This window comes from Symsagittifera roscoffensis, chromosome 9 (genome assembly GCF_963678635.1).
Source record: "Symsagittifera roscoffensis chromosome 9, txSymRosc1.1, whole genome shotgun sequence".
NCBI lineage: Eukaryota > Metazoa > Xenacoelomorpha > Acoela > Convolutidae > Symsagittifera > Symsagittifera roscoffensis.
Window position 1 is genome coordinate 28,747,419 of NC_087070.1, and position 27,278 is coordinate 28,774,696.

The 27,278-nt window shown below is 36.7% G+C and overlaps 4 protein-coding genes across 4 annotated transcripts in view; 2 read left to right on the forward strand and 2 right to left on the reverse strand.

The window, feature by feature from the left end:
• The window catches only part of LOC134854321 (protein rogdi homolog), a 438,231-nt gene that overhangs the window by 342,963 nt on the left and 67,990 nt on the right, over window positions 1-27,278 (reverse strand). The gene's annotated exons all lie outside the window — the stretch shown is intronic.
• LOC134854318 (E3 ubiquitin-protein ligase RNF14-like) overlaps window positions 1-27,278 on the forward strand; it is a 360,494-nt gene that overhangs the window by 330,474 nt on the left and 2,742 nt on the right. Inside the window, exons 2-6 of the mRNA XM_063870524.1 lie at window positions 8,334-8,896; window positions 9,115-9,236; window positions 17,040-17,140; window positions 22,420-22,543; window positions 22,778-23,200. Coding sequence (XP_063726594.1) covers window positions 8,344-8,896; window positions 9,115-9,236; window positions 17,040-17,140; window positions 22,420-22,543; window positions 22,778-23,200 — 1,323 coding nt within the window. The 5' untranslated portion in view covers window positions 8,334-8,343. The remainder of the gene's footprint in view (window positions 1-8,333; window positions 8,897-9,114; window positions 9,237-17,039; window positions 17,141-22,419; window positions 22,544-22,777; window positions 23,201-27,278) is intronic.
• LOC134854315 (uncharacterized) overlaps window positions 1-27,278 on the reverse strand; it is a 315,313-nt gene that overhangs the window by 220,047 nt on the left and 67,988 nt on the right. The gene's annotated exons all lie outside the window — the stretch shown is intronic.
• Window positions 1-27,278, forward strand: part of LOC134854323 (uncharacterized) — a 348,488-nt gene that overhangs the window by 13,268 nt on the left and 307,942 nt on the right. The gene's annotated exons all lie outside the window — the stretch shown is intronic.

Sequence of the window (27,278 nt, forward strand, 5' to 3'; positions counted from 1 at the left end):
CCGAACTCTGACTATTTGGATTCGGTACTAAGCAAACCTGTTTACTATCACTTAACGAATTCAAATTTCTCATTCTAAAAATTGCTACCACAGCCTGTCCTTGGTTGTAATTTTACTTTTCTATCCAAAAAAATTGGTACCTTGTTTTCGTCTGTTATTATCCTATTAATTGGTCTCTTAACATACTTCCGGTCCGGGTTTCTAATCCGTATCAGACCGTTGTTTAAGTCAATCATCACGTCAAAATTCCTGACAAAATCTCTGCCCAAGATGAATTGGTCGGCGTCGTCCAGATTCTCTACCACCAGAAAGCTCATCCAAACATCCCGTCCTCCCATGTGGAGGACCGTTATTGGTGTTCTTCCGGCCACGTAGATAGCTCCTCGATTGGCGGCGGCCAGTCGGAGATTCGTTGGAATTAGATCTTCCCGCGTGAAGCCCATTCTTTCCCAAGTTTTTATCGGCATCACACTCACTACCGCTCCTGTGTCCAGAAGCCCTGTGACTCCGATTTTTGTTGCGTTGGTGTCGAGCAGATGTGCGGTCACATCTGCTTCATACCCAATGTGTACTGCATCTTGTTCCATCATGGCGTCATGGCCTATCCTGCGGACTTTGAGTTCCTCTTCTCCCAAATAGATCTGCCCCATTTGGTCATCATCTGTTGTTACATAAGTCCTGGTGTAAATACTGATTCCATCCACATTCAGCATTAGTTGATACGGCCCATAGACCTCTAGGTAGCGTCCATGAAGTTTCTTCATGCGAGGGCCACCCGTCGTTAGTAGTGCTCGCACAGCTCTCGACTCGGTGCGTGGCTCCACCTGCCTCAGATAATCTGCATATGTGTCCAAATGCATCAAAGTGAACTCGGATGGTTCACTCAGATTTCTGATCACCTGATGCCCAGCCACTGAGATTATCGACTGTATCTTGCTTCCTTGCGGCACCATGCCGAACCTCTGACCGGAGATCACATTAAGCTTCATGCTCAAACTGCTTGGTGCTTTAGTTTCCTCGAACTCCGTTGCTTCGAAGGTTTTCAGTTGCTCCTGAAGTTTTTCATTCTCCAGTTCAAGTTTCACTTTTTGTTCGATCCCTTTCGTCACTAGTTCCTGCTGCACTCTATTTAGAGCATCCCTCGCGGCTGCCTTATAATCGACCTTGAAGTCGTGAGCCGCAGTTGCTGGTTCCGGCTCACGTGTCTCCTCTATTACCGCTTGCATTTTCTTAGCCGACAGCTCTTGAGGTTTATCCTTTCTGCGTGCCTCTGCTTCACTCAAAAGTCGAGCCTTGCTGGCTTTCACTCCTGACAAAGCTTCTTCATGTCTTGGATGCTTAATGTCTGCCACTGCATCCCAGAATTGCGGACAATCTGATTTAAAATGACCTTCCAAGTTGCAAAAGAAACACCTCGGGCCGAATTTTGCAATTACTCCTCTCATGAAATCCTCGTGGTCCAACTCTGACGCATCTTCGTCCTCGAGGCTAAAGCCTATTGCTTTCATGCCTTGTTTGTAAGCTGGGCATGCTGACACATGATGGTCCGTTGAACTGCAATTAGCACAAGAGCGTCTCTTGTCCATATCATCCCTCGGTTTGTACCAATTGTTCCCTTGGTTTGCTGGTCCGTTGTTAAAATTGCCATAATTGTTCTTGTAATATCCAGATCTCGAAGGAGGTTTCAACAAAAGATACTCTTTTGATTTGAGCCTCAACTCCTCCGGTGTTGGCGCATTGGTTGATAGTGGTGTGTAATGCGTTGCTAGCATCGTACGAAGTTCATCATTCTTCACATCATCGATAAATTTTGAGGCTACGGCCAGGTTCATCCTTCGGTTTGACTCATCCGGTTGGCTGCGTCTTCTCAGCATTTCCAAATCATCGAGAAACTTGTCTATCGTTTCATCTTCTCGTTGCCTCCGTTTCTCGAAGCGCATCATCGCCTGGTGCCCCTGCACCCCTGATCCAAAACGGCTTACTAAGATTTCGAAGATTTTCTCAGCAGTGTCACGTTGATATTGCTTCTTGGCCATGACACAGTTCAGGGCTGTCCCTTCTAAGTTGCTGGTGAGCGCGCTGCATTCCTGTCTCTCCGACAAGTCCTCTTCCTCGAAATGCAGCTTCATTACCTCTATCCAGGTATCAATACAGCCATCAGATTCGTCTTTGTAGCATCTTGGTTTCTTAAAGACTCTTCTGGACTTCTCACTGCGTTCATTGGTTCTTGATAACCTTGTCAGGAATGTCTCCAAAGACCTGTTCAGGGGTTCAAATGCTGTGGCCATTGCCGTAGCATCCCTTGAGTGTCCTGCTTGAGTGTCCTCACACCTCGTCGAAGGCTCTGTGTGAGGTGCATCCCTGCAATCCGAATCGCCGTGAGTGTTTCCCTCTTGACCTACATGACTCCTCCTCGGGCTTGCATGCCCCCTGTTGCCGGAATCACTTCTCCCAGTCGCATGTGTGCCTTGCGTTGGTCGTTCATTAGAGGTCTGTGTGTTCCCCGTTGAACTTGCTCTACTGTTCGGGCCCCATGCTCCATTACCCCTTGTGGCATAGCCTGATGAACTGCCCCTGCCTCTAGTGGATCCATACGTCTTCCTCTTTTGATGTTCATTGAAGTTCACCCTCGGTTCCCTGGTGGGACCTCCCGAGTTCGGTTCTCCTTCTTTTGGTCCACTCTTGCAGCTTAGTAGCACGTCCAACCTATCCATGATAGCCTGAGTTCGCCGCTCCATCATGGCGTCTATCTTTGTCTATCCCAAGAGACTGCTCTTGCTGAATTCTTAACCTCTCCATGTCGTCTCTTAAGCGTAACTCTCGCTGTTCCGCCTCTCTGGTCATTCGCGACAGGTTCCTCGCCATATGCTCGTCCGTTCTTTCTTTCAAGCGTTTTTCGCTCCTGCCAACTTCCTGTCTATTGCGGTTTATTTCTTCCCGCAGACTTTCTCTTTCAATGTGAACTGCTCTTTCTAGTTCACTCATCCTTATTGACATCTGCTCGTTTTGTTCTCCTAAACTGTCCACTATGTTGTTTAAAGCTTCTTCTAGTGCTGCCCCGTTATCCACGAGTGGCGTCACTAGTGGCGGTGTAACCCTGTCGGTCCCAGGTAGCTTCGTGCTGGTCGAGATCCGGGCCTTGACTCTCTGTCTCGACGTCTTCTCATTATCTATTTCAGGATCCGCTAACGCGTTGCCTAGCCCTCTGGTTCTACTCTCTCCAGTCTGTGGCTCTGAACTTGTCATAATCGCGAAGTCTTTTGACTGGCCCGGTGTGTTTGCCTCTTTGCTTATCGTTGTCACTACACCAAATTTGTCCATGGTTCCAGTCTCTCTTCCGACGTATGCCTCGTTCTCCTGGATCGAACTATTGAGGCTGACTTGAGATCCAAAGTCTCCTTGCTCCTCTTCATCCTCTTCCTCCTGGGATTCACCGTCGTTTCCTGCTCCTCCTCCCATGCTGAATGGAAAGATGTTTCCGAAGGTGTTCTTCATTCTTTCTGAGAATGATGACGACGTTGTTTGTTTCCCAGTTCCGCCTGCCATCATAGTGTTGTCTGTCGGAGATCTTCTAGTTGCCGTTACTTCAGTTGAGATGTCGGACAGTTCCGACATCTCCTCTCGATCCAATGTCCCGGTGGAAGTGGCAAAATCATGGCCTTGTTCTACCGGAGTAGATTCACTCGCCAGCCTTCTGCCTCTCCCTTCCAGTCCATTTACTTCCAGGTTGTCGTTCATGGTATGGTCCGTATTGACCTCCACTTCTAACAGTTCTTTTCGCTCTTCTGAGGTCTTCTGACTTCTCGTTTCAACCATTCTGCCTGAAACCGTCTCCCCTTTATCGGACCGGGATCGCTTGATCCGATCTACAAAAGGGTCGGTCATTGTTTTTCTTTGCTTTTCAGGTATGAATTTCCTAGAGCTATTACCTCGTTTTGGTATTCTTGACTTGTCTAGACTCATTCTCTATTTGTCACTTATTAATGCCTATACTTAACCCGATTGCTAGATACCTTATAGTTTTATTAACAATAATAATGACACAACACAATAAATTTCACAAGATTCTAGTAAATAGTGACCACGAATCCCTGTATTTTATCAGAATACAGTTTGTATAAAATTTATTCACACTAACCGATTATCGGTCGTAAGATTTGAAAACTAGCACAATATGATGTTATCAGTTAATTTGAATGACAGTGTACTCACTACCCAATCAAGCACAGTTGATTTAAAATCAAAAACAAAAAAAATATATAATGACAGAATATTAATGCCTCTATGAACAAAAACGTATGTGTAGTGTACTTTTAGTCGGTCGCAGTACAATAGTCGAACTTGTTTCTTTAAAGAAAAAGCTTTCCCTGCTTGGTGCTGCACCAAACAGACAAAACTTTGAAGGCAGTAGTTTTCTCAAGTGGGCGTCTATTGCACCCACCGAGTACTGTGTTACCTATCTGCCTTCGGACTGCCCGAGCTAGACCTACTAAACTCCTCACGGCAGTCACTTTTCCCAAAAACGTATTATGTTACAATCCACACCAATGAATCACGCTCTTTTTAATTTAGACTTAGTGTCGCGAATATCCGAGTTCGGACCTGTTTTGTTTTGGTCTGGTTCTTATTGAAAGGCAAGTTACCAGTGCAGTCACTGATCCCTAGCCTGTGTGCTAATAACCTAATACCTCTCACTTTAGTCTTTCTTTCGCCTACCTAAGTCCTTTAATAAAATAATACCCCTCCGGGTTGGCACAAATAGGACCCTTCCGGACTGGCAGAATCTAGACCCCTCCGGATTGGGACCCCTCTGAGTTAGTTAATATAAGACCCCTCCGGATTTGGACCCCTCCGAATTAGCAACTATAAGACCCCTACTTTGAAAAAATTTTTGACCCCTCCGGATTGGGAGCCCTCCGGTTTTGTAAAAGTAGCTTTTCGGAGATTTCTTACTTTCAACCTATACCCCTCCGGATACGTTCTCCGATGCAATTTTGCTCTTTCAATTAACTAGGAAGGGTATGTGCTACTTTCCTAGACCCTTCCGGATTGAAGTTAAGCCTCTTATTTGACAATTCACACTAACGGTGAAGGGTCTTATCGCTCGCCTAACTTCGGCTCGATTAAGGTTTTGCTGTGCCTTTAGCCTTCCCTTTTCGTCTAGCACAGCCTAAAATTACTTTATTCAACCGTTATCCCCTTTTGTTAGGGGTATAAGGGCTTTTCTAAAAAAATTTTGTAAAACGTTAAGGGTGTACCTTTCCAAATTGAGGAATTTGCTAAAAACAATCTCAAAAATTTTCACGCTTACTTTTCCGAAAAACTTTTGTCCCTATCAGTAAGCTCAGCTAATTTCTGATCTATTGGTACCAAGATCAACTCGATATGCCCAGTAGTTCCAAAGTTATTAACCAAAACGTCTTTTTTCTAAAGTCAAGAAATTTCTCTCTTATATGTTCCGCCTAGATTTTTCCGCAAATCTGGTCCTTTCGACCTAAAAATTGTTGATCCGAGCTCAGAAGGCTTATACTCTTCTAGTTCAATGCAAAAGACCCGATCTAAAACGCTTTAGTTGAAAAAATTTGCAAAAAACTATGCTACCTGTACCCCTCCGGATTGATGAATCCACCAAATCAAACACGTTAAGTTCGATTACTCTGCAACCGGGAAGGCTTACGGGTAGCGGGTTTTAAAACTTGTAGATTCATTAGTGGACGTTGTCCGAACAACTATTTTTACTGTTCTAACTCAAAAATTTCAAAAAATTTTCTGAATTTTTAGTGTTTCGGTTTCTCAAAAATCACGAAAATTCGGTTTTTTTGTTCCAAAATATCTCCAACCACTTCCGAACTAAACTTAACCGGTTCTATCTATTATGGTAGTGCAATTACGATGTAACACACTACTTTAGCGCTTTTTTCCGTTTCAAAAATTATCGATATCTCAAAAATCGCGACTTGTGGGGGGATCAAATTATCGCTATTTTGACCCTAAAAACCGGTCTGTTTTCATTGTTTTTCTCTGAAAAACGATATAAGACTATTAATATAGGCTCTATAAGTAATAATAATAGTAATACTATACCCCTCCGGGTTTGTTTAATATCCGAATTAAGGTGCTTAACTCGGATATTCGCAGTTCGGTGAAGGGTCACTACAGTGCAGCACTGTCGAGCCCCCCACAGATTACTATTTTAATTTTTATACCAAAAGGGATACAAAACTTGTTAACGATACCCAACAGTCGATTGTTGTTGTCGTTGAGCCTCTTCTTGTTGCTCCTTTTACTGCTTGCCGGATCAGTCTTCTCCCAAGACCCTTCCGAATTGAGCGCAAATCAGCTGACCCTTCCGGATTGAGCGCAATTTATCATTAACGTGCTTAAATGCTCAAATAACCCTACAGTACAAGCCTCACAAACGGGCTACAAAACTGATCGTAACGATCCTGACTGATATAAATGCCTGTAACAACAATATATCTATCAACAACAAACGGGGGGGTCGGATCACATCTTGTCTGGGGGGATGATTTCTACTGATTTTTTACTTTTTTTTTTTACTGTTTTTGGTTTTTTCGGTTATTTTTTATGTTTTTTGTTTTTCTTGGGTACTATATTACTTTTTGTTTGGTTTTATATGTATCTTTAAGTGTTTTTGGTCACGAACCTCTCAGGGAACGAGGGAATGGCCGATCCCCCCACCCTTCCTGGTTCGTGAATTTTCGGTCTTAACTAAGTTAAAAAGCTATTCACGGTAATCCGGAGGGCTTCCGCGCTCCGAACCACCCCTCCGCCCCGGCGGTTTAGGCCTAATAAGGGCGTTAATGTGAGCATCCGCTCGGCGCGGAGTGCTCGTTAACGGTTCTGCCGGTCATGATGTTAAAAAGAATAACACCCAGGAGCGCCATAAAAACATCTATGTAACATTCGCCCGGAAGATACATATCGACGCAAGACAAAACTAAGTCTTAAGACGACTGGCTAACGTCTAAACAGAGCTTTGCATGCTTTTCACCGTCTCTACCAAGCCAGTACTTTTCGGTGGTCTTTCTAACATCGGGTCGACAAAAACGTTACTTCTTTCGGCTTCGGTCAAAACACTCAAATTAACTAGATTACATGCAGAAACAGTGAGGTCATGGCTGGGTCTCAGTATCCCCAGACCACGAGGTCACTCCTAAAAACAGGGCTACTACTTATTATATTACTATTGTTTTTGTTCAGTAGATAAAAATCATCATCTCCATCGAAGATGGATCAACCCTTTCCCCCTACTCCTAGCTTCTCATCCTTATCAAAATGAATCTAGATGTTAATTAAATTCAAATCAGGACATGACAAGAAGCTAAAAGTCTATATAACAGGCTAAAAGTTTCAGTCCCGAAACCCTTCCGGATTCTTGAATCCACTGAATCAAGCTCGCTAATCTTGACTTCCTCTTAATCCGGAAGGCTGTCCTCCACCCTTCACCGTTGTCTGCAACGGCCCTGCAACTATTGTAGCGACACAATAGTTGCAACTCGGAGTGTTCTCTGTTACTCTGTAACTCGTTGTCGTTTTCCAATCTCTATTTCGTAGTTGTTGTAAGCGCAGCTAATGTTGTTCTGTTTTTCTTTTACTTCTTTGCCAAAATGGCCGCTTCTGACGTTTCTCAGAAATGTTACGTCATCACTTCGAATTTTGAAATTTTAAAACACCAGAATATTCTAGCCCTCACCGTTTGGCCAATCGTTCCAATAACGTTCTTAATTCTTAATAATCATCAATCCGAAAGGCTCGCTGCTAAAAATTCGAATTCTGCAGAGATTGCATTTTTCACATTCTGGTCGAATGTCACAGAATTGGCTCCGACTGTTTGAGGTAGAAAAACACAAGAGTTAGTGTTCCTGACCCTTGAGCCAATGGTTATAGGGCCTATTTCTCTTACCCTCATATTTGTTATAAGTAGGCGACTGTTACAACAATTAAATTGCTTTCAAGTCATTCACGTTTTTTATGACCATTAGGCAGTGTTCTTTCCTATCTCCGTACAATTTCGTACATGTCAATTCAAATCGCTTTCCAATGTTTGTCCAGTTTCCACTTGAAATCGTCGATGGTCTTATTTTTCAACCGTGTTTTATTTTTCAACTTTCCTAAACATCATTTGGAGGCTTAAATTCTATGAAAACGCCAATAACTACTGAAGAAAGATCATGGAATTGAGAAAAGTTTCGGCTTGAAGTCACCACTTTTACAATTCGGCTTGAAGTCACGTCGGCGTGATTTCCGGCACCCATTTGAAAGTAGTGATAGTCATATTTGAATTACAAGTGTACCTTAAAAGTATTTTCAGAGGTTGAGATGGTTTCCACTAGACGAGAAGACGAAGTGCTAGCGCTTAGCGAAATATACGGGCCCGAAACTGTGAGTCGACTGAATGAAGAATATGAAATAAATTACAAAATATGTATAACGATTGTACCAGTCTTTGACGGATCGATTTCCATTCAGAAAACATCAGTTGATTCACAAGATCGAACCTATCATACAAGAGATGTCAAGTTTCTTCCGCATATAAAACTAATTGTGGTTCTTGGACCTTTCTATCCTGAGCATGTTGAATGTCCCAATTTCAACCTAAAATGTGATTGGTTGAGTAAAAAGCAAATCGAGACTGTCGATGGACAATTGAAATGTCTGTGGAATGGGATGCAATCAGAAATTTTGTTTACATGGATCCAATTTCTACAGGAACTAGTCTCAGAATTAAAAATTACAAACATAAGCTGCGATTTATGTATATCAAGTAGCAACGAACCTGAGTGTGATACCTGTGACTTTATTGATTCCCAAAATCTCTTTGACCACCTTATCAATTACAACGAGGACAAACTAGCTGAAGAGTTTATGAAAAGTCAGTGTATATGCTTGGTACTGGTATGGTAGTTTTTATTATCAAAGTTGCTTTTCATGGATCAGATTTTTTTTGATGAAAACACAAGTAAACAAATACAACTGTTCTTTTGCAGTTTATCGAATTCGTTTCTGTGTCCTATACGAATGAGTGGCGCTTTGTCTTATTTCACAAGTTCTCTCTGATAGTGAACAGTTCAGTTCTATCTTTGTTTGCAGATGAGCACGAGTGTGAGGTATGCGGTGAAACACAGTCGGGCAGAGTGTGTTTTCAATTTGCTCCATGCGAGCATGTTTTCTGTCAATCCTGTACCCAGAACTACTTCACCGTCAGCATCAAGGTCAGATTTATTTCCGATAAAAACCCTATCAAGTGATGCTACATTCAGCTGGAAGGGTTTCATTACTGAAATATGACTACTCAATCGTTTGCTTTTTATCTCCTACAAAAGGTTAATTGAAAGGTTATAGCTTTTAACAAATTTATCGGAGACGTCTTAATGTTTTCAAATAATTATGGCATTGAGACAGTAAAGTGGCGTTAGAACTGCATTTTAACTGTCAAAAGGGCAGAAAAAATGATTCCAAGAAATTCATTTTTGCCTTATTTTCAGAGCACAATAAGTTTTTCATTCATCAACGATTTAACAAGTCATTTTTCAGAGAAAAAAACTCATAAAACGCCGATAAAAAGGCAAACAAGAGTTTTCAAAGAAGTAATTTGATTTAGTTTGAATTTGAAGGTCAGAATTATTTCAGAAGTTTAATACGTTGTCCGATAAATTTGTTAAAAGCTATATTATGTCATGCGACGGTCTGTGTACAGGTTAGATAGGGCCGTATCAATGCCAAATAAATATCTGTTCTCTGCTTTATGGCTAAGTTTGCCTAAAGTGAAGCGACCGTGCTGCAGATGCGGGGACATGAGACTCCTCATCTACAGGTCGGTGTTCCATTCGTTGAACGTAGTGAAGATCTTATCTAGCTCTTGGTGATTATAAAATTTGTTCAGGCTCTAAATTACTTCGCGGTTTGTGTTTTGATTTCTTTTGAAGTTCAGCTCATTTCGTAAAAGAAAGCAAGCTCCACTATCAAACAGCAAAAGCTCAAAGGGCGGCCCGAAAAACTTTATCGACTACTAGTCTCGAAAGTGGATTTTTTTCCAGATTTCCCAGCGGAGTAAAAATTGATCCGGTCAGCTCAAAGTTGTTCTTGAAGTTCTATGAGTTATCAAGCTATACATTTTTAAAATTTGAATTTAAAAAAACTTGTTTTGTTTCCATGCGTTCGTTGACTCTTTTCCTTCAGTGTATTGGCTAGGTATATCTTTTTAGAGCCGTTTTTTGCCGTTTATCTTGCGAATTGCAGCTATGCAATTTGTCAAGGTATTGCATCTCCGGGTGCAGAGAATTGCTCTCCTTTGGTTTCATGCCTTTTTTCGTTGAGTTTTTGTTTCATTTTTTGTTCTTTATGAGGCTGGCGCCTCTCTTTGCATGCTGGCACTAATTACAGGCACAGAAGAGCTTGCCTGTATGCTCTTGCCTGTGTTATATGCTTAGTGGTATTTTTAGGCGTCTGCGATGGCTTTTAGGCATGACTTCGAAAGTGGGTTGAAGATTTTAACACCAGAAGGTGCTGAACCAACCTTCCTCCTCAAGAGGGCATTTGCTTTGATATCAAGTATAACTTCATCTTCAGTTGAAGTCTTCATGTTGTGAATGCATTCACCTCCAACGGTTGAAGTTCTGGCTCTGTTTCGGCATCGTACCAGACTTCCTTGAAAATATTTTCAAACGCTTCCCGAATTTCGTCATGTCGAAGGTGTGTATATTCACATTTGAGACAGTGAATGGTTTGCGAGATTTTGGCAGGTGTGCGAGATGTTTGGTGGTTTTTGTCCGTAGCGTAAATTGAGTCAATCCCTGCTATTGATTTTTTTAAAGCAATTGTTTTTGGCCACGGGGAGCAGGTTCAATCAGTTTCCCTTTTAAGTAGCAAATGTATTGCTAGGCTTCTCTCCAATTTAGTCTTATCATTTTAAATGTTTTCTTGCTGTGGGTAATTTTTGTTTTTCTTTGATATGTAGCATTTTGTGTCTTTTTCGGCTAGTGTGGTATGAAGGATTGTCCTTTGATTTGCATTCATTTTGACATGGGCATCAGGAGTTGTTCTAGTCTGGACACTTAATTGATTGTGAACTCTTACTCTCAGCTCAAGTAACGCAGTAGGCATTTGACAGTGATATTTTTGCAATATTTGATTTTCTGTTGTTAGTTGTTCCTTTTCTCTATTTCGTGTTCTACGAACTTGTCGGAGTGCAGCCAGTATTTAGACAGCCGCGTATTCATACTGGTCAGTATTTAGACAAATACTGTATGAACCAATCAGAATCGAGAAAAAAACATAAATAATCCAAAATAAATAATAATTATTTATTAATTTCTTCTTTGTCTCGATTCTGATTGGTTGAAACAGTATTTGTCTAAATACTGACCAGTATGAATACGCGGCTGTCTAAATACTGACATGTAACCGAACTTGTCGTAGGCTTGTTGGCTGCCAATAACTGATCCAAGCTTGTCCAACATTGTATTTAATTTAATGTTGGTACCATTTGAATGGATTTGAAGAAAATTTAAAGAGATCTGATAGATATTTATTTTTTGCAGACATTACAATTTCCGGTTGTACAGGCAAAAGCATCAATGGTTTAGTTCAGGCAAACACGAACAAATATTTCATGTTTTGAGAGTTCTTGAGTTTCTATAAACATGCGATGAAACCCGATTGAGAAAACATTGAGAAAACGATTGCTTAAGATATTAGTCAGAATGAAGTCATAGGAATCAAACATAACTAACGTGTAACGCACCTCCGGTGCTTCAAACAGATTAGTAAAGGTGAAATTGCTTATAAAAAATGTATCAAAATTCAACGAAATGAATGCAACTATAACAATAGACATGGGTTTCAAACAACACTTTTGATTTCAAAATTTGAACGATAAAATAATTTCAACGTTTGCAGGTTTTTAAAACTAAAATGGTCAACTCTTCAAAACTACTGGGTTTCAGATCTTCATACTTTTATTTCATGAACGGAGCCCCAAAATGGACGACAGGATAGAACTGCACATTACATTTCAAAAAAAATTTGAAACAATTTAATTTGCAAAATCATTAAAATCATAAATGGAATTCATAATCGAGCATAATTAATTTTAAACTATCAGACTCATTTTTCTTAAATTAATTGTAAGTTTAAATAAAAAAATTCGACATATCGCAACAAAGTCACACTCGAAAGTATGAAATGGGAGGCCAAATATGCATCCGCTGGTAGTAACCTGACATTACCCAATCAAAGGGTGGACAATTAAAAATTTTGAAAAGTTTTTGTTTTGAAATTTAACACTAATGAAAGTTTGCTTGGAAACCAAAAGCATTTGAGCAGTCACATTTGCAATCCATATTTGGAGACAAGATTTGCAACTCATGAGAGTAACTTGACAGCACCCAAGTACAGGGTTAGGTATTGCATTTTTTCCAAAAATTTTAAAAATCAATGTTATATATTGGAATCTATAAGAATTAAGCAGTCATATTTGGAGACAAGATTGCAACTCCTCTGATGATTACCCTGCCAGCGCCTCACTATATTGTTTTTTACCCTACCAGCAGATTATTTTTTACCCTACCTCAATATATTATTTTTTTTGTTATGATTATGGTTATTATTATCGTAAATTTACAGCTAAAAGCGGTTTCTTGTACCTCGCGTTAAAATCTTCCAAATGAGTCGCATAGGTGTGACAAAACTATTCCTTTAAGTCCCATCAGCTGAAGAAAATCAACACTGGCAGACAGTTTTTTTATAAGCTTTGCAGTTCTGTACTCTAAGTTTGAGCGTATTGTAGGTACTATAATAATATTTCCAGTACGCTTTGCAAACGGGAGCAAAGAAAGAGATCCAAGTTTTCTGAAATATTTTGAAAAATGCATAAAAGATGTCGAGAAAACTCAGAAGATTTGGGCAATCAAATTTGGAGGGAAGATTTTCAAACCCTGATAGTACCCTGGCAGCACCCAACTAGCGGGCTGGGAACTGTAGTTTTTTCAAAAAAAAAAGTTTCGAATTAAAAACAAAAAACATCATATATTGGAGACTAAAAAATGGAGCAGTCATATTTGAATGCAAAATTTGTAACCCCTGAGCAAACTCTGACAGCGCCCAACTCCAGGTTGAGAATTTCAACCTTTGTCAAGCTTTTATATCTAAATTCTTTGAAAATTTTGGAAAAAAATCATAAAAAAGTCATATCTGGGAAACTTAAAAGATTTGAGCTGTTGTATTTGTAACCCCTGAGAGTATTTTGACAGTGCCCAACTACAGGCTGGGAATTTCAAATTTTGTGATAAATTTTAATCTGGTGTTTTCGGAATTTTTTTTTCATGAAACATCTCAAAAGTTGTATCTCGTAAACTAAAAGGATTTGGGTGTTCAAAATTGGAGGCCAAATTTGCAAGCCTGGGGAACCACTATTGAGTTGCTCTAAGCAAATTTGGTGAAATGAACACTGAATTCAAACTGGAAAACTCATTTTTGTGACTCTTGGTGTTCCGTTGGAGAATTTGGTGCATGATTTGGTATCATTCGAACTATTTTCATTTTCATGTGGTTATAAACATGCCTCAAGAAACCATTGAGCTATCTCCACCCCCTCTTCCCACATTCAATTGATCCAATATGTGCATAAAACAATTAGCAGCCCGAAGCTGCTTGCACGCAGTTGTTTCAATAACAGCGCTAATTGCAAAAAATCATTTAACTTTAGTAACTCCGAAGGTATTGCAACCGAAAATCGACTTTTATTTTTTTCCGAGAACAACTTCTTTCCGTTAATAAGTTTGCATGTGAATCGACAGCTTCTAATTTATCAGCATATGGATCGAATGTTTCTAAGTTGTTTCTGCTTTACGGCGAAGTAACGCGCATGGTTACGACGACAAACGCCATATTTTCGAGTAGTCCTGGAGCTGCACTTTTTCTAAGTTGAAGAAAATTTTCTGCTGGGAAAAACTTATTTGGCGGATTATAATTTGTGATTTGAATGTTTAGTGTTTGACTCTGTTTCAACAGCCTAAATTGTTTTTCTAATTCAATGAGTTTTTACTAAAAATGGATTACGTTTTGATTGATTTCTGTAATAGTCCAGTTAATTGAGTTGCATTTTCTTGATTTTCTAAGCCAAGAATGCTATGATGTTTTCAAATTTTCGTCTCAGTTGCCTTGAAATAATGCATGAAGCCGCATATCTTAAGACATGAATTTATGATTTTAGAAAAGTTTGAAAACAAAAATTTTTAATCCGTTTTCACTAACAATTTTTGCGCTTTTTTTGAATTGGTAAAGCGCGCTTATATAAATAAGTGTGCAAGAAAAGGGTAGACTGTGGTCAGTAAATGATTTTTTTTGGAGGGGGGGAGGCGGGTAAAGACGATTCAATCTCCTGACCACCCAGAGTGTACCCCTTTAGTACTATTTTAAGACATCCAACTTCGGCTGCTGACCCTGAAATTTTTTAAAGGTGCTTTTATAATATATAATCATTTTGAAGTAGTGTGCGCGCGCCAAAAACACTCCAAAGAGTGCAAATAATGGCACGTGGCAATACAACTGTGCTTTTTTAAATTCATATTCGTCTGAGTCTAACCGCTTGTTGTTGGCTTAGTGGATGCTCGAAAAATACTAAAAGCTTGCTTAATGCTAGTGGTCGTGTTTCTCTTCTGTTTTTCTGTGACTGAATTTTTCGTATTTCAGGTTTTTCACTTAGTTGTTTCCATCTCACTGACCATTTAGTAACTTGAAATGGTATGCTTTTGTTGTATTGCTTATGTATAATTTTCAGCAGATGTAGACATCATTCTAGTATGATTGCTCAAAATTTGCACGTTTTTCAGGGTACTTTTCACGTTTTTCCGTAATTGACGTTTTTAAGGGTATTTTGAATTTTTTTTGATCAACTTAGTTTTAAAAATTACTGCTCGAAATTTCTAGTTCTCGATTCTATGACGGGTTGATGTCATTTTACTCCCAGGGTGTGCAGATGAGGCTTTCAAATATGACTGCTCAAACCCTCTGTTTTGGAAATGCAACGTTTTTTTTCCAAAAGTTAAAGACGTGATGCACTCCAGGCGTTGCACATATGGCCTCTAATCATGACTGCTCAATTTTTTTAAGTTTTGGAGATGTGACGATTTTTATTTCTCAAATTTTCATTTAAATAAGAATTAAACTAACAAAAAGAGTCTGATGTTTGTGAATTAATTTCACTGGATTAAACGATTGAAGTTAAAACAAGAATTTTTAAATGAAATTAATTATGTTGCAAATGAAAGTTTTAAAAAATTTTCAAATATGGAAAGTGCAGTTGCATGCTGTCTAATATTTTAGAGTTTTGTTTCTGAGTTAAAAGTACGAAGATCTGAAGCCAATTATTATGAAGTTTTTTGTTTAAAGAACTTTAAAGTTCGACTTTGTTTTCTATCGCTTGATTTATGTGACGAGAAATGTTGTTAGATGCCTCATTTTTTCTTACGGTTAGATTTTTTTATTCACGCTAGTTAAAAGCTAGTTTGCAAGCTAGTTAAATGATGGAAAAATTGGAAAATTTTTACCCTTGCGATAAGCAAAGATGTTGTAACCGACTGTTATAATTTTTATCCTCAGTAGCTTACTTGACAGGATGACCTAGTGCTCATCTCCAAAGCTGTTACTTTTGTCAACCAAGAGACATTTTAAATTCTTGTTTTATTCTAAATTTGCTTGTTGTTTTTGTAGTAAGTTTACCAACTGCGATTTGTTTTAGTTTTCTTTATTTTTTTTTCGTACGTAATGAACGTAGTGAACACTCTTATATAAATCTTGGTAATTTGTTTGTTTTTTTTTCAGGAAAAAGTGTCAAACTTTGTTCTCGCTCAGTTTTGAGTTTTCACGGTTTGACTTTTGATTTCTTTTTTAAGTTCAGTTCATTTCTTTTGTTAAAAAGAAGGCAAACTCCACTCGAACATCAAAAGTGTCAAGGTCACGAAAAAAGTGATTGCCTTCTAATTTGGAAAGTGAATTAAAATTTTCAGATTTGCCAGCGGAATAAAAGTTTTACCTATTGATCCACTTTTTGCCTTTGCGATAAGCAAGAATATTGCGATCCAATACTACATTTTTCCCGTAAATAATTTTGTTCACAGAATAGTCATTTTAGTAAGAATAGTAAATAACTCACTTCTGGCATACTCGTTTTCTCGAAATTTCAATCAAACTATTATCATTTAAGTAGTAATGAGTTAAAGACCATTTGTTTAAGGTTGTAATTAATTCTTCAAAAATTTCTACAGCATGGGTTTTGTTCCAATTTAAATCATTATTAAGAATAACAGAAAGTTCAGTTTTTGTATTTTTACGAAGCTTGATTTTGGGTCATTTTAAAAAACACATTTTTTGCATGTTTTTGTTTAATATTTAAACAATTTGTTATTTCGGCTTAGTCAACTTATATTGCGTAATTTCGAGGGAAAATATATTCTTATAGGATTATGTGTTTCGGTTTGGATGGGTCGTTGAAAAATTTTAAAATTTCGTGAAATCTTTTATGACAATAGTTTTATGACAATTCTCTCTTTCCATTTTCTATCTTGTTGCGCTTTTGTATTTTTGTCTCTGTGTCTCAAAATGAGTTATTAGCTTCGCCTCTGTGTCTCAAATTGAGTTAGTTGTATCAAAAAAAGTGTCAATCATGAATTGTTCTTAAACTGCAAAGAGCTTTAAGGCTATGTGTTTCTATCTTTGAAGTTCGAAACGTGGAAGTTTTTTCATAAAACAAGTCATATTTTTTTGTTTCCTTGCGTTCGTCGATTCTTTTTCGACGGCATGTTGGCTATGCTTATGTTTCTGAAAAAAGTGACAGAATATTGTTAAATGAGAAGCCTGTCCATTGATGTCAGAGAATGACCTTTGATGTTCTCTCAAGTGAATAAGTGTTAATACATAAAGATAAATTTTGTTTTGTACTTAACAATCGGAGACGAATTTATTATGATTTATATATTACTTATAAAGATCAGAACTCAATTATATGTGTTGTTCAGGACGGAAACATCTCCAGACTAGAGTGCTTGGCCTCTGATTGTGAGTCGCAGCCATCTCAGAGCCAGTTGAAGTCAATACTGTCAGATGAGTTATTTCAGATGTAAGTTGTACGCCAACAAAAATCTTCGAAATGTGAGGAATTAGATATAGAGAAAAGAACTAAAGATAAAATGGAAAATAGAAATTTTTAGTCTGGAAAATAGGTTTGAAGTTTGGCTGATTTGTATATTTTGGAGCGAAAAACGCAAAAACCTTCACAATTAGTTTGCTTCAGCACTAAGAGTTGTGAAAACTAAAAAAAGAAGAATTTGGAAAAATAATGAGAAAAGAGCATAGTGCTATATTACGAATACATTTTTTTCACTTGGTGGCACTTTTCCTGCATAGCTTTGACAATTTATGCAGAAATTAGCCACGAATAAAGGCGGGAAAACAAATGTTAATAAATTGCCAAAGCTATGCAGCAAAAGTGCCACCAAGTGAAAGAAATGTATTCGTAATATAACACTACGCTCTTTTCTCATTATTTTTCCAAATTCTTCTTTATTCGTGGCTAATTTCTGCATGTTTTCAAGCGGCCAAGACGTAGATCCAAGGATGCGAGACTCTTAATCACTAGTTTGATGCTTTGATTCTGGCACTGCAAATTTTTTATTTTTGAAGTTTTTTTTTTTGCGTTTTTCCTATTTTAATCTTTGCGTTATAGACTTATGGGGCCAAGTAAACAATCTCTCCATTAAATCATTTTAGTGAGGAGATAGTTCACTTGGTTAAAAGTAATATTTTTCAGCCTATCAGATTTGAGCTTAGTACATGCAGGCCTTACTGCTTGAAGTTGCCATTTCATTTTAGGGGGAAGATTGTTCACTTGGTCTAGAGGGGGGAGATTTTTCACTTGGACCGAGCTTTGTTTTGCCATTTTCTCGTTTGCGAAGTGCAGCTTTGCATCTGTGTTATCTTTGAAAAGAACTCAGTCAATTACACAGCCACTGGTATTTGTCCTTATTATTTGACGTTTTTTCACTTGTGGTGGCAAAATGAAGCTTCGCCGCGGTGTTACTATTTGGGGTCGCAATTAAATTATACATATTAAGTGCGACAGTCTGAACCTAAATATTGCTTAAGAAAAAGTAATCTCTGCATGCTGAAGTATTAGTGATTGTTTAGTAACCATAACCATGAAGCAAAGTTTCAGAACTTAAGTTCAAATTGCTCTACACGCTAAGATTTGCTTTGATAAAGGTTTTTTAAGAGTTAATATAGGGCGTGCACAGTTTTTCTCTCATGCACAGTTTTCTATTGTCTTGTTTCGACTTTTCCTTGTTTCAAACTACAATTTTCAAATGAAGCTCAATTAACTCTCTTCCAAAAAGAAAGTGGGTATAGCGCAAAAAGTGCAGCTTGTTTTTTTAAATCACAGAGTGGATTCCTAATTCGTTTAATTGCTAGCGGAGTTTTAAAATCACATATTGGCCCAGGCATATCTCAAAAGGCTATTCATGGTTTGAATTTGAAAAAGTTCATAAAAAAATGGTTTTTGGTTTCAGTTTCATTGAGTTCATTTACGCTTTTCCAACTGTAGGATAGCCATGTTACCATTGGTCGGCTTTTTTCTAGTTGACTTATTGTTATTATAAATCTTTTGCTGCTAAATTGTGACCGAGCAAATAGACCAAGTACATGTCGGTGTGACCAAGCAAATAGATTTGTGCAACTTTCTGCAAATTGTATGAATCCAAATAACTTTCTTCACAGTATGACTGAATTTTGTGTCATCTTCAACCTAAGCTTTCATGATAGTATTTTAAACATCTAATTAGGTTTCCTAATGCAGGGCTACTGAATCTAGAACTGGAATTGGAATTGGAAAAAATATTAACTTTTCAAAAGTAATTTTTGTCGTGGCATTTCATTTCTTTTTAGGAGTCAATGAACGTTGTGAAGGCTCTCGTTGTGATATTCTTTTGGTTTGTTTTTTTTCAGAAAAAGTTCACACTCATTCTTGATTTTTCGGTAGCTTATTTTGGTAGCTTCATCGTGGTTTTTGATTAATAAAAAGCCGTAGTGTGCCTTATTTTGGGATATAGTTTTGATTGAGAATTTTTGAAAACTAAGTGCACTAAATCATTATAGTTCTACGCAAATTCTTTGTTCTCATTTTTTGTTTAATCGCGACTCAATTTGAGAAAAACGCATTTGAAATTTCAATGTTTGTTTGTCTTATCCGGATAATTTTAATCAGCAAAACTCTTGAAAGATTTCTGACCTTCAAACTGAAACTTATGAGAAACTTTGATGCAATTTTGCGTTTGCCTTTTGTCGGCGTTTTATGCAATCTTTTCTATTGAAAAATTGCATGTCAGATTCCTGCTGAATGAAAAACATTTTAAAGGCGAGGGTTTGAAGTTATATAATTAGTGGCAAAAAATTGAACAGACAGAAATGAAATGATTAAAAGAGCAATCTACCTACTTGGAACAGCTTCCGCGCGCATATTCGAAATATTATGTGAACTAGAGACATCCTATCTGTCTGTAAAAATAGTTTTTGCATGCAGAAGTTTACTGAAATAGGTAATTTGCTCTTGTTAATTAATTTTTTTCGGTTCCAACTTTTAGCAACTCTATATTCAAAAACTGACCTCTGCAAAAGCGCAAGCAATTTGGTTTGCTTTTTTGATAGTTCAAATGAAGATTTGAAAAATCGGTTGTGCTTACAACTCTATTTCACATGTCTATTTCTATGTCTCAAGGTCAGAATTATTTCAGAAATCTAAGATGTTGTCCGATACAGCGCTGATTTAAATTATCCGGACAAAATGAACAAAACTTGAATTTCAAACGCGTTTTTCTCAAATTGTGTTAAGATTAGACAAAAAGTGAAGAGAACAAAAGTTGCTTAAAGATTCATCAGAATTAACATAGTGCAATTTTTCTCCGAAATTCTCAACCAAAATTTTACCCCAGAAATGGATCATTTTGGCGTTTTTAATTAATCAATAAATACGCTGAAACTACTTTGATAATTGATGAAAAAATTAGGTCACAAGAAGCTTCTTACACAGCTCAACAAAGTTCTGCAAGGGTTCAATCTCCAAAAGTTTGCGCAAATTGTTTGAAGTTTGCTTTTAAGCACAAATTTTGGGTTTTATTTAGTAAAAGTCGATTTCCTTGACTAGCAAGCAAAAATATTTTCCCTTATCCAGGTTTTTGGAGATTCAACTTTCCTAGAACTTTGTTGGGCTGTGTAAGGAGCTTCTTGTGAGGAGCTGTGTAAGGAGCTACTTTTTTCATCAATTATCAAAGAAGTTTCAGTGTATTTATTTGATTAATTGAAAAAGCCAAAATGACCCATTTTTGGGGTAATTTTTTGGTTAATAATTCCGGTGAAAAAACTGCACCCTACTATTTCTGATGAAATTTGTAGTAACTTCTGTTCTCTTCACTTTTTGTCTAATCTTAACCCAATTTGAGAAACACGTGAATGAAAATTCAAGTTTTGTTCAATTTGTCCGGATAATTTAAATCAGTACTGTATAATTTGTAGCAAAAAAAAGTTCGGACAGACTTAATTAAAATGAGCAATCAGTGCTTATCGACGCTTTTTAGCTTGCAAACTCTGAAGCCGAACAACCTTGAATATTTTGTCAGACCAAATTCAAAATGCAAGATCGTCGAATATCCGATGATTATGCTAGCCTAGTTTTTAAATACTGCGATGATCTTCCAGATTTTACTATAAAACAGTTAGCAAAATTAGTTGAAAAAATTGAAATCTAGAGTTATTTTCAACAGCAAAAAAAAACAGATCAGGCCGCGCAACAAAAATTAAACGAAAGTTAAGATGATCATATTATTCAAAATTTGGAAACTAATCGCAGAAAAACATTAGCCACCCTGAGCAATAGTTTTCCTGTTTCAAGGTTTTTATTCGACGCTTCGGATGCAATTGGCCGCCGATGTTAAAGGTCTTGAGCGAAACTCTGCTTTATTTCAGAGTTTCGACGTTATGTTTATTTCAGTTTTATTTTCCGTTGATGCCTAGACAGTTGTTCTTTTTAATTAATTCTGTCTGTCCGAATTTTTTGCAACTCTCTATAAAAATTGTTAAAAGTTATAAACGCCAAATTGTTGGCATTATATAGAGAGTTGCAAAAAGTTCGGACAGATAGAATTAATTAAAAAGAGCAATCGTACCATTTTGACAGATTTTTGCACGCAATTTCTTTTTTCATACAACCTTGAGACACAAAATCGGACTGAAAAATTAGATTTTGCATGCAAAATTTTCCAAAATATGTCAATTGCTCTTTTTAATTAATTTTGTCTGTCCGAACTTTTTGCTACTAATTAAACATGTAGGTAACCTTGAGCAATTAATCGGTCAAAAACTAGCATTGCTGGTTAATCAGTCTTTTTTGGAAATGGTTTTTACGTGTGGAAATCAGTGAAAAACTAAAATCCGACGTTGAAATGAGCAGTTTTAGGTTGATTAACTTCGATCAGGTTCGTTGACCGAAAAGGATATTGCCAACAATTTGGCATTAACTATGAAAAAAATATAGAGAGTTGCAAAAAGTTCGGACAGACAGAAATAATTAAAAAGAGCAATCTGCCAATTTTGAGCAATTTTTGCATGCAGAGTTGAATTTTTAGGTGACATTGAGACATACTTTCTGTCTGAAAATTTAGCTTTTGCATGCAAAAATTGTCTGAAAAAGGTAATTTGCTCTTTTTAATTATTTTTGTCTGTCCGAACTTTTTGCTACTAATTATATAGATTTTGTTAAGTTTATCGGACAACATCTTAAAATTTTGAAATAATTCTGACCTTGAGACAGTGAAAGGGCGAAAGGGCGTTAAAACTGCAGCCGAATTTTCAAAATTGCATTTAACTATCAAAAGAGCAAAGCATAATCTTTGCGCTTTTTCGGAGAGTTTCATTTTTGCCTAATTTCAAGAGAACAATTAACGAAAACTTTTTTATTCAACAACGATTTTCCATGTAACTTTTTAGAGCGAAAAAAAAACACATAAAACGCCGACAAAAAGGCAAACACGAAACTGCATAGAATTGTTCTGATTTAGTTTAAATTTGAAGGTCATAATTATTTTAAAAATTTAATACGTTTTCCGATACATTTAAAAGCTATACAATAGCACCGTTCTGTGACCAAATAACTAGCTCAAGTTCACCGATATTGCCAAAAGTTTGGCTTTAACTATATTCCCTTTAGTTTGGAAGATTGCCTGAGATGAGTTTGCCTGTAATTATTTCTTTATTTAGGATGACTTCATCGGGAGTTACTTAAGCTGGGGCTTTTTCTCAGTGTAAGACTCTTATTGAAGCTGCCTAATTTAAGTTGCTTTGTTGCGTTAGTTACGAGAATCAGCAGTTGAAAGTGGCCTTGGAGAGTATGCACGATGTAGTAACCTGTCCCCGAATCAACTGTGAGACGCCTGTGATAGGAGAACAGGACTCCAATCTCGCGGTGTGTCATAAGGTAACAAAAACAGCAATGCGTTTAAGTTAGATTTCATTTACCAACAACCAATCAAATGTCACTGAAGATATAAGAATTAGTTTCAAAATTATCATACAGAATTAATAATAGTGATCTCTTCTTGACAACGTTAACCATTTATGTTCCATAAAGCTAATTGAACACTAAAACCGCCAAAATGAAATACTAAGTTTGCATCGACTTCAAACTATTTGATCTAATATATTGTTTCAGTGCTCATTTTCCTTCTGTAAAATGTGCCTTCGTTCATTCCATGGGGTTGAAATATGTACCCACCGAAATGAACGCGTGGCCAAAATTCGAGACGCTTACGAGAAGGGTGATGTGAGGACAAAACGAGAGCTAGAGCTCAAGTATGGGAAGCAGCAGCTGCTCAACTACGTGCACGAGAGTCGTTCCATTGAGTGGGTGTCCAATAACTCCAAGGCCTGCCCGTCTTGTCACATAGGAACCCAGAAAACGAAAGGGTGTAACAAAATGTGGTGTGCGAGGTGTGGATGTCACTGGTGTTGGTTATGTAACACCAAACTGAAAAAAGCAAATCCCTATGCTCACTTTTCCGCCGAGAGGTCAGCTTGTTATCAGAAGCTGTATGATGGAATGTCAGAAGCAGAGAGAATGGCAGCATTTGAAGCGGTTAATATTTTTGCTTCTATCGTCAAAAAGAGGGCCGAGGAATAAATTTATGTAAGATCAGAAAAAATATGTTCCCATTGGTAATGCTTTATTGGTAGTGATGATCATGTCTTTCAGCCAGAGAGATCATGTTCAGCGGTAATTCATTATCATTATGATTCTTTAAGAATAGTGATTAAAGTGAAAACTCTTATATACGTCTTCGTGATTTTTTTGTTCAGAAAAAGTTCTTACTCAAATTTGATTTTTCGCGGTTTGACTATTGAATTCTTTAAGTTCAGTTCATTTCCTTTGTTAAAAGGAAGGAAAAGTCCACTATCGAGCAGCTAAAATGTTAAGGTCACGAAAAATGTGATCGACTTTTAATTTCGATAGTCTTATATATTAAATGTTACTCCGATTGCACGATGGACGCAATGTTTAGCTGAATGCAATGTTTTAGCTTTGCCGAATGCAGCGTTTAAAAAAACATAAACTTTTCGCCAATCGATTTGCTCTATGAAAATTTTAGATAAATCAAAGTTTCATTGCCTGAATAGCTTGCTTAGAAAAACTTAAGCTTTTCCCAAACCGATTTGCCCCTTGAAATAACTTGAAATAGCTCGCTTAGATAAGCTGAAGTTTTTCGCAAAACGATTCGGTCTATGAAAGAACCTGAAATAATTCCAAACTTCATAGCTTTAAAAGCTTGCTTAGAAAAATTTCAGCTTTTCCTGAGCCGATTCAGTCTATAAATTAACTTGAAATAGTTCAAAGTTTCATAGCTCTAAAAGGTTGCAAAGAAAAACTTAACTTTTCGTGAACCGACTTGGTCAGCAAAATAACTTGAAATATTTCAAAGTTTTATAGCTTGACTAGCTTGCGTCGAAAAATTTAAAGCTTTTCGCAAATTGATTCCGTTTATGAATTAATGAATTAACTTGAAATAAATCAAAATTTCATAGCTTTAAAAGCTTGCTTCGAAAATTTTCAGCTTTTCCTGAGCCGATTTAGTCTATAAATTAACTTGAAATAGTTCAAAGTTTAATAGCTCTAAAAGGTTGCTAAGAAAAACTCAACTTTTCGTGAACCGACTTGGTCAGCAAAATAACTTGAAATATTTCAAAGTTTTATTGCTTGACTAACTTGCGTCGAAAAGCTTAAAGCTTTTCGCAAACTGATTCGGTTTATGAATTAACTTGAAATAAATCAACATTTCATAGCTTTAAAAGCTTGATTAGAAAAAATTCGAAGTTTCATAGCTTGAAATGCTTGTTTAGAAAATTTTAAGCTTTTCGGAAACTGATTCGGGATTCAAACTAACTTGAATTATTTTGAATTTTTCACCTAAAAAGCTTGCTAAGAAAAATTCTAATTTTTTTTTTGCAAATCGATTCGATCAACCAAATATTTTGGAAAATTCTAAGTCACATAGCTTGAATAGCCTGCTTAGAAGACTGTAAGATCGCTATCTCGTTTGCTAGCTTATTTTTCTATTTCAACTTCATGAAATAACTTGAAATATTTTGAAGTTTCATAACTTAACTAGCTTGCTTAGAAATACTTAAATTTGTTGCCACGAGATTGGCTTCATGCACCGGTCTTAAATTTTAAAAATGTTTCCTTGCTCAATTAAAAATATGATCCAATAAGCGATATGAAATATTTCAAAGTTTCCTGACTTGAAATTATTGCTTAGATAAACTTTAACATTTTGCGAACTGATTCGGTCCAGAAATAACTTGAAGTAATTCAAACTTTCATAACTTGAATAGCTTGCTCAAGAAAAACATAGGCTTTTCGTGAACCGATTCGGTCTAAGAGATAAGTTGAAGCGTATCAAAGCTTAGGCCAAATAGCTAGCATACTAAAACTTAGTTTTTTTTTGCTGATCACTTTGATCTGTCAAATATCTTGAAATAGTTAAAAATTCCATCGCGTGATTGACTCCAGTAGAAAAAGTTGAAATAATTCCTATCCGGTAAAGTTTATGAACTAATATCAAAAAACCAAAGTTTCTTTAGTTTTCAGTGGCTTCAAAATAAATTTTTGTTTTTGCGCTATCTGATTCGCTGTAGTTGGTGTCAAAGGTGTATAGCTTGAATAGCTTGCTTAAGGAAAACATTAGCTTTTTGTGAACCAATTCTTTCTAAAATGTTTCAAAGCATAATATTATTAGCCAACATTCATTGTATGAAAACCTTGAAATAATTCCAAGTTTCATAGCTCTAATAGTTTGATCTTTTGCGAACCAGTTCCCTGTGTGAAGTAACATGAAATATTTCATCTCTTGAATAGCTCACTAAAAAAAAGTTTTTACTTTTTGCCATTTGATACGCTTTATCGAACAACGTGAATTTTTTTCAAATTTTCCGTGCTTTAATAGCTTGCCTAGAAAAACTTCATTCTTTTGCGAATTTATTCGCTCTATGAAACAACTTTAAATAATTCAATGTTTCATCGCTTGAAATTTTTTCATATAAAAAACTGAAATTTCGCCTTCCGATTTGTTTCATGAAACATTTTGAATTATTTCAAAGTCTCAGCTTGAATAGCTTGCCTAGAAACACTTCAATTGTTCGGGAACAGATTCGTTCTACGAAGCCTGAAGTTTTTCAAACCGATTTACGATATGGCTCAACTCGAAATTGTTTAAAGTTTCATTGCTTGGATAGCTTGATCAAAACACTTTTTTGCGAGCCAATTGATTATTGGAGGCGGGCTTGCTAGTGAAGTTTAATTATCAGATTGCCCAGCGAAATAAATAAATTTACCTATTGATCCAAATTTCTCAAGTTGTGTTAATTTTATCAAAAAGCACCAATCATAAAATGTTCATGAATTTCAAAGAGTTTTAAAGCCATCTATTTTTTTTCTTGGAAATTCGAAAGTTGAAGTTTTTTCAAAAAAGAAGTCAGTTTTTTTTTCTTTCCTTGCGTTCATTAATATTTTCCAACTTTCTGTTGGCTATGTTTATTCGTGGAAATTCGCTTTCTAAGTTCGGGATTAAAAACTCGGGATTAATTATTGCTTAGATAAACTTTAACATTTTGCGAACTGATTCGGTCCAGAAATAACTTGAAGTAATTCAAACTTTCATAACTTGAATAGCTTGCTCAAGAAAAACATAGGCTTTTCGTGAACCGATTCGGTCTAAGAGATAAGTTGAAGCGTATCAAAGCTTAGGCCAAATAGCTAGCATACTAAAACTTAGTTTTTTTTGCTGATCACTTTGATCTGTCAAATATCTTGAAATAGTTAAAAATTCCATCGCGTGATTGACTCCAGTAGAAAAAGTTGAAATAATTCCTATCCGGTAAAGTTTATGAACTAATATCAAAAAACCAAAGTTTCTTTAGTTTTCAGTGGCTTCAAAATAAATTTTTGTTTTTGCGCTATCTGATTCGCTGTAGTTGGTGTCAAAGGTGTATAGCTTGAATAGCTTGCTTAAGGAAAACATTAGCTTTTTGTGAACCAATTCGTTCTAAAATGTTTCAAAGCATAATATTATTAGCCAACATTCATTGTATGAAAACCTTGAAATAATTCCAAGTTTCATAGCTCTAATAGTTTGATCTTTTGCGAACCAGTTCCCTGTGTGAAGTAACATGAAATATTTCATCTCTTGAATAGCTCACTAAAAAAAAGTTTTTACTTTTTGCTATTTGATACGCTTTATCGAACAACGTGAATTTTTTTCAAATTTTCCATGCTTTAATAGCTTGCCTAGAAAAACTTCATTCTTTTGCGAATTTATTCGCTCTATGAAACAACTTTAAATAATTCAATGTTTCATCGCTTGAAATTTTTTCATATAAAAAACTGAAATTTCGCCTTCCGATTTGTTTCATGAAACATTTTGAATTATTTCAAAGTCTCAGCTTGAATAGCTTGCCTAGAAACACTTCAATTGTTCGGGAACAGATTCGTTCTACGAAGCCTGAAGTTTTTCAAACCGATTTACGATATGGCTCAACTCGAAATTGTTTAAAGTTTCATTGCTTGGATAGCTTGATCAAAACACTTTTTTGCGAGCCAATTGATTATTGGAGGCGGGCTTGCTAGTGAAGTTTAATTATCAGATTGCCCAGCGAAATAA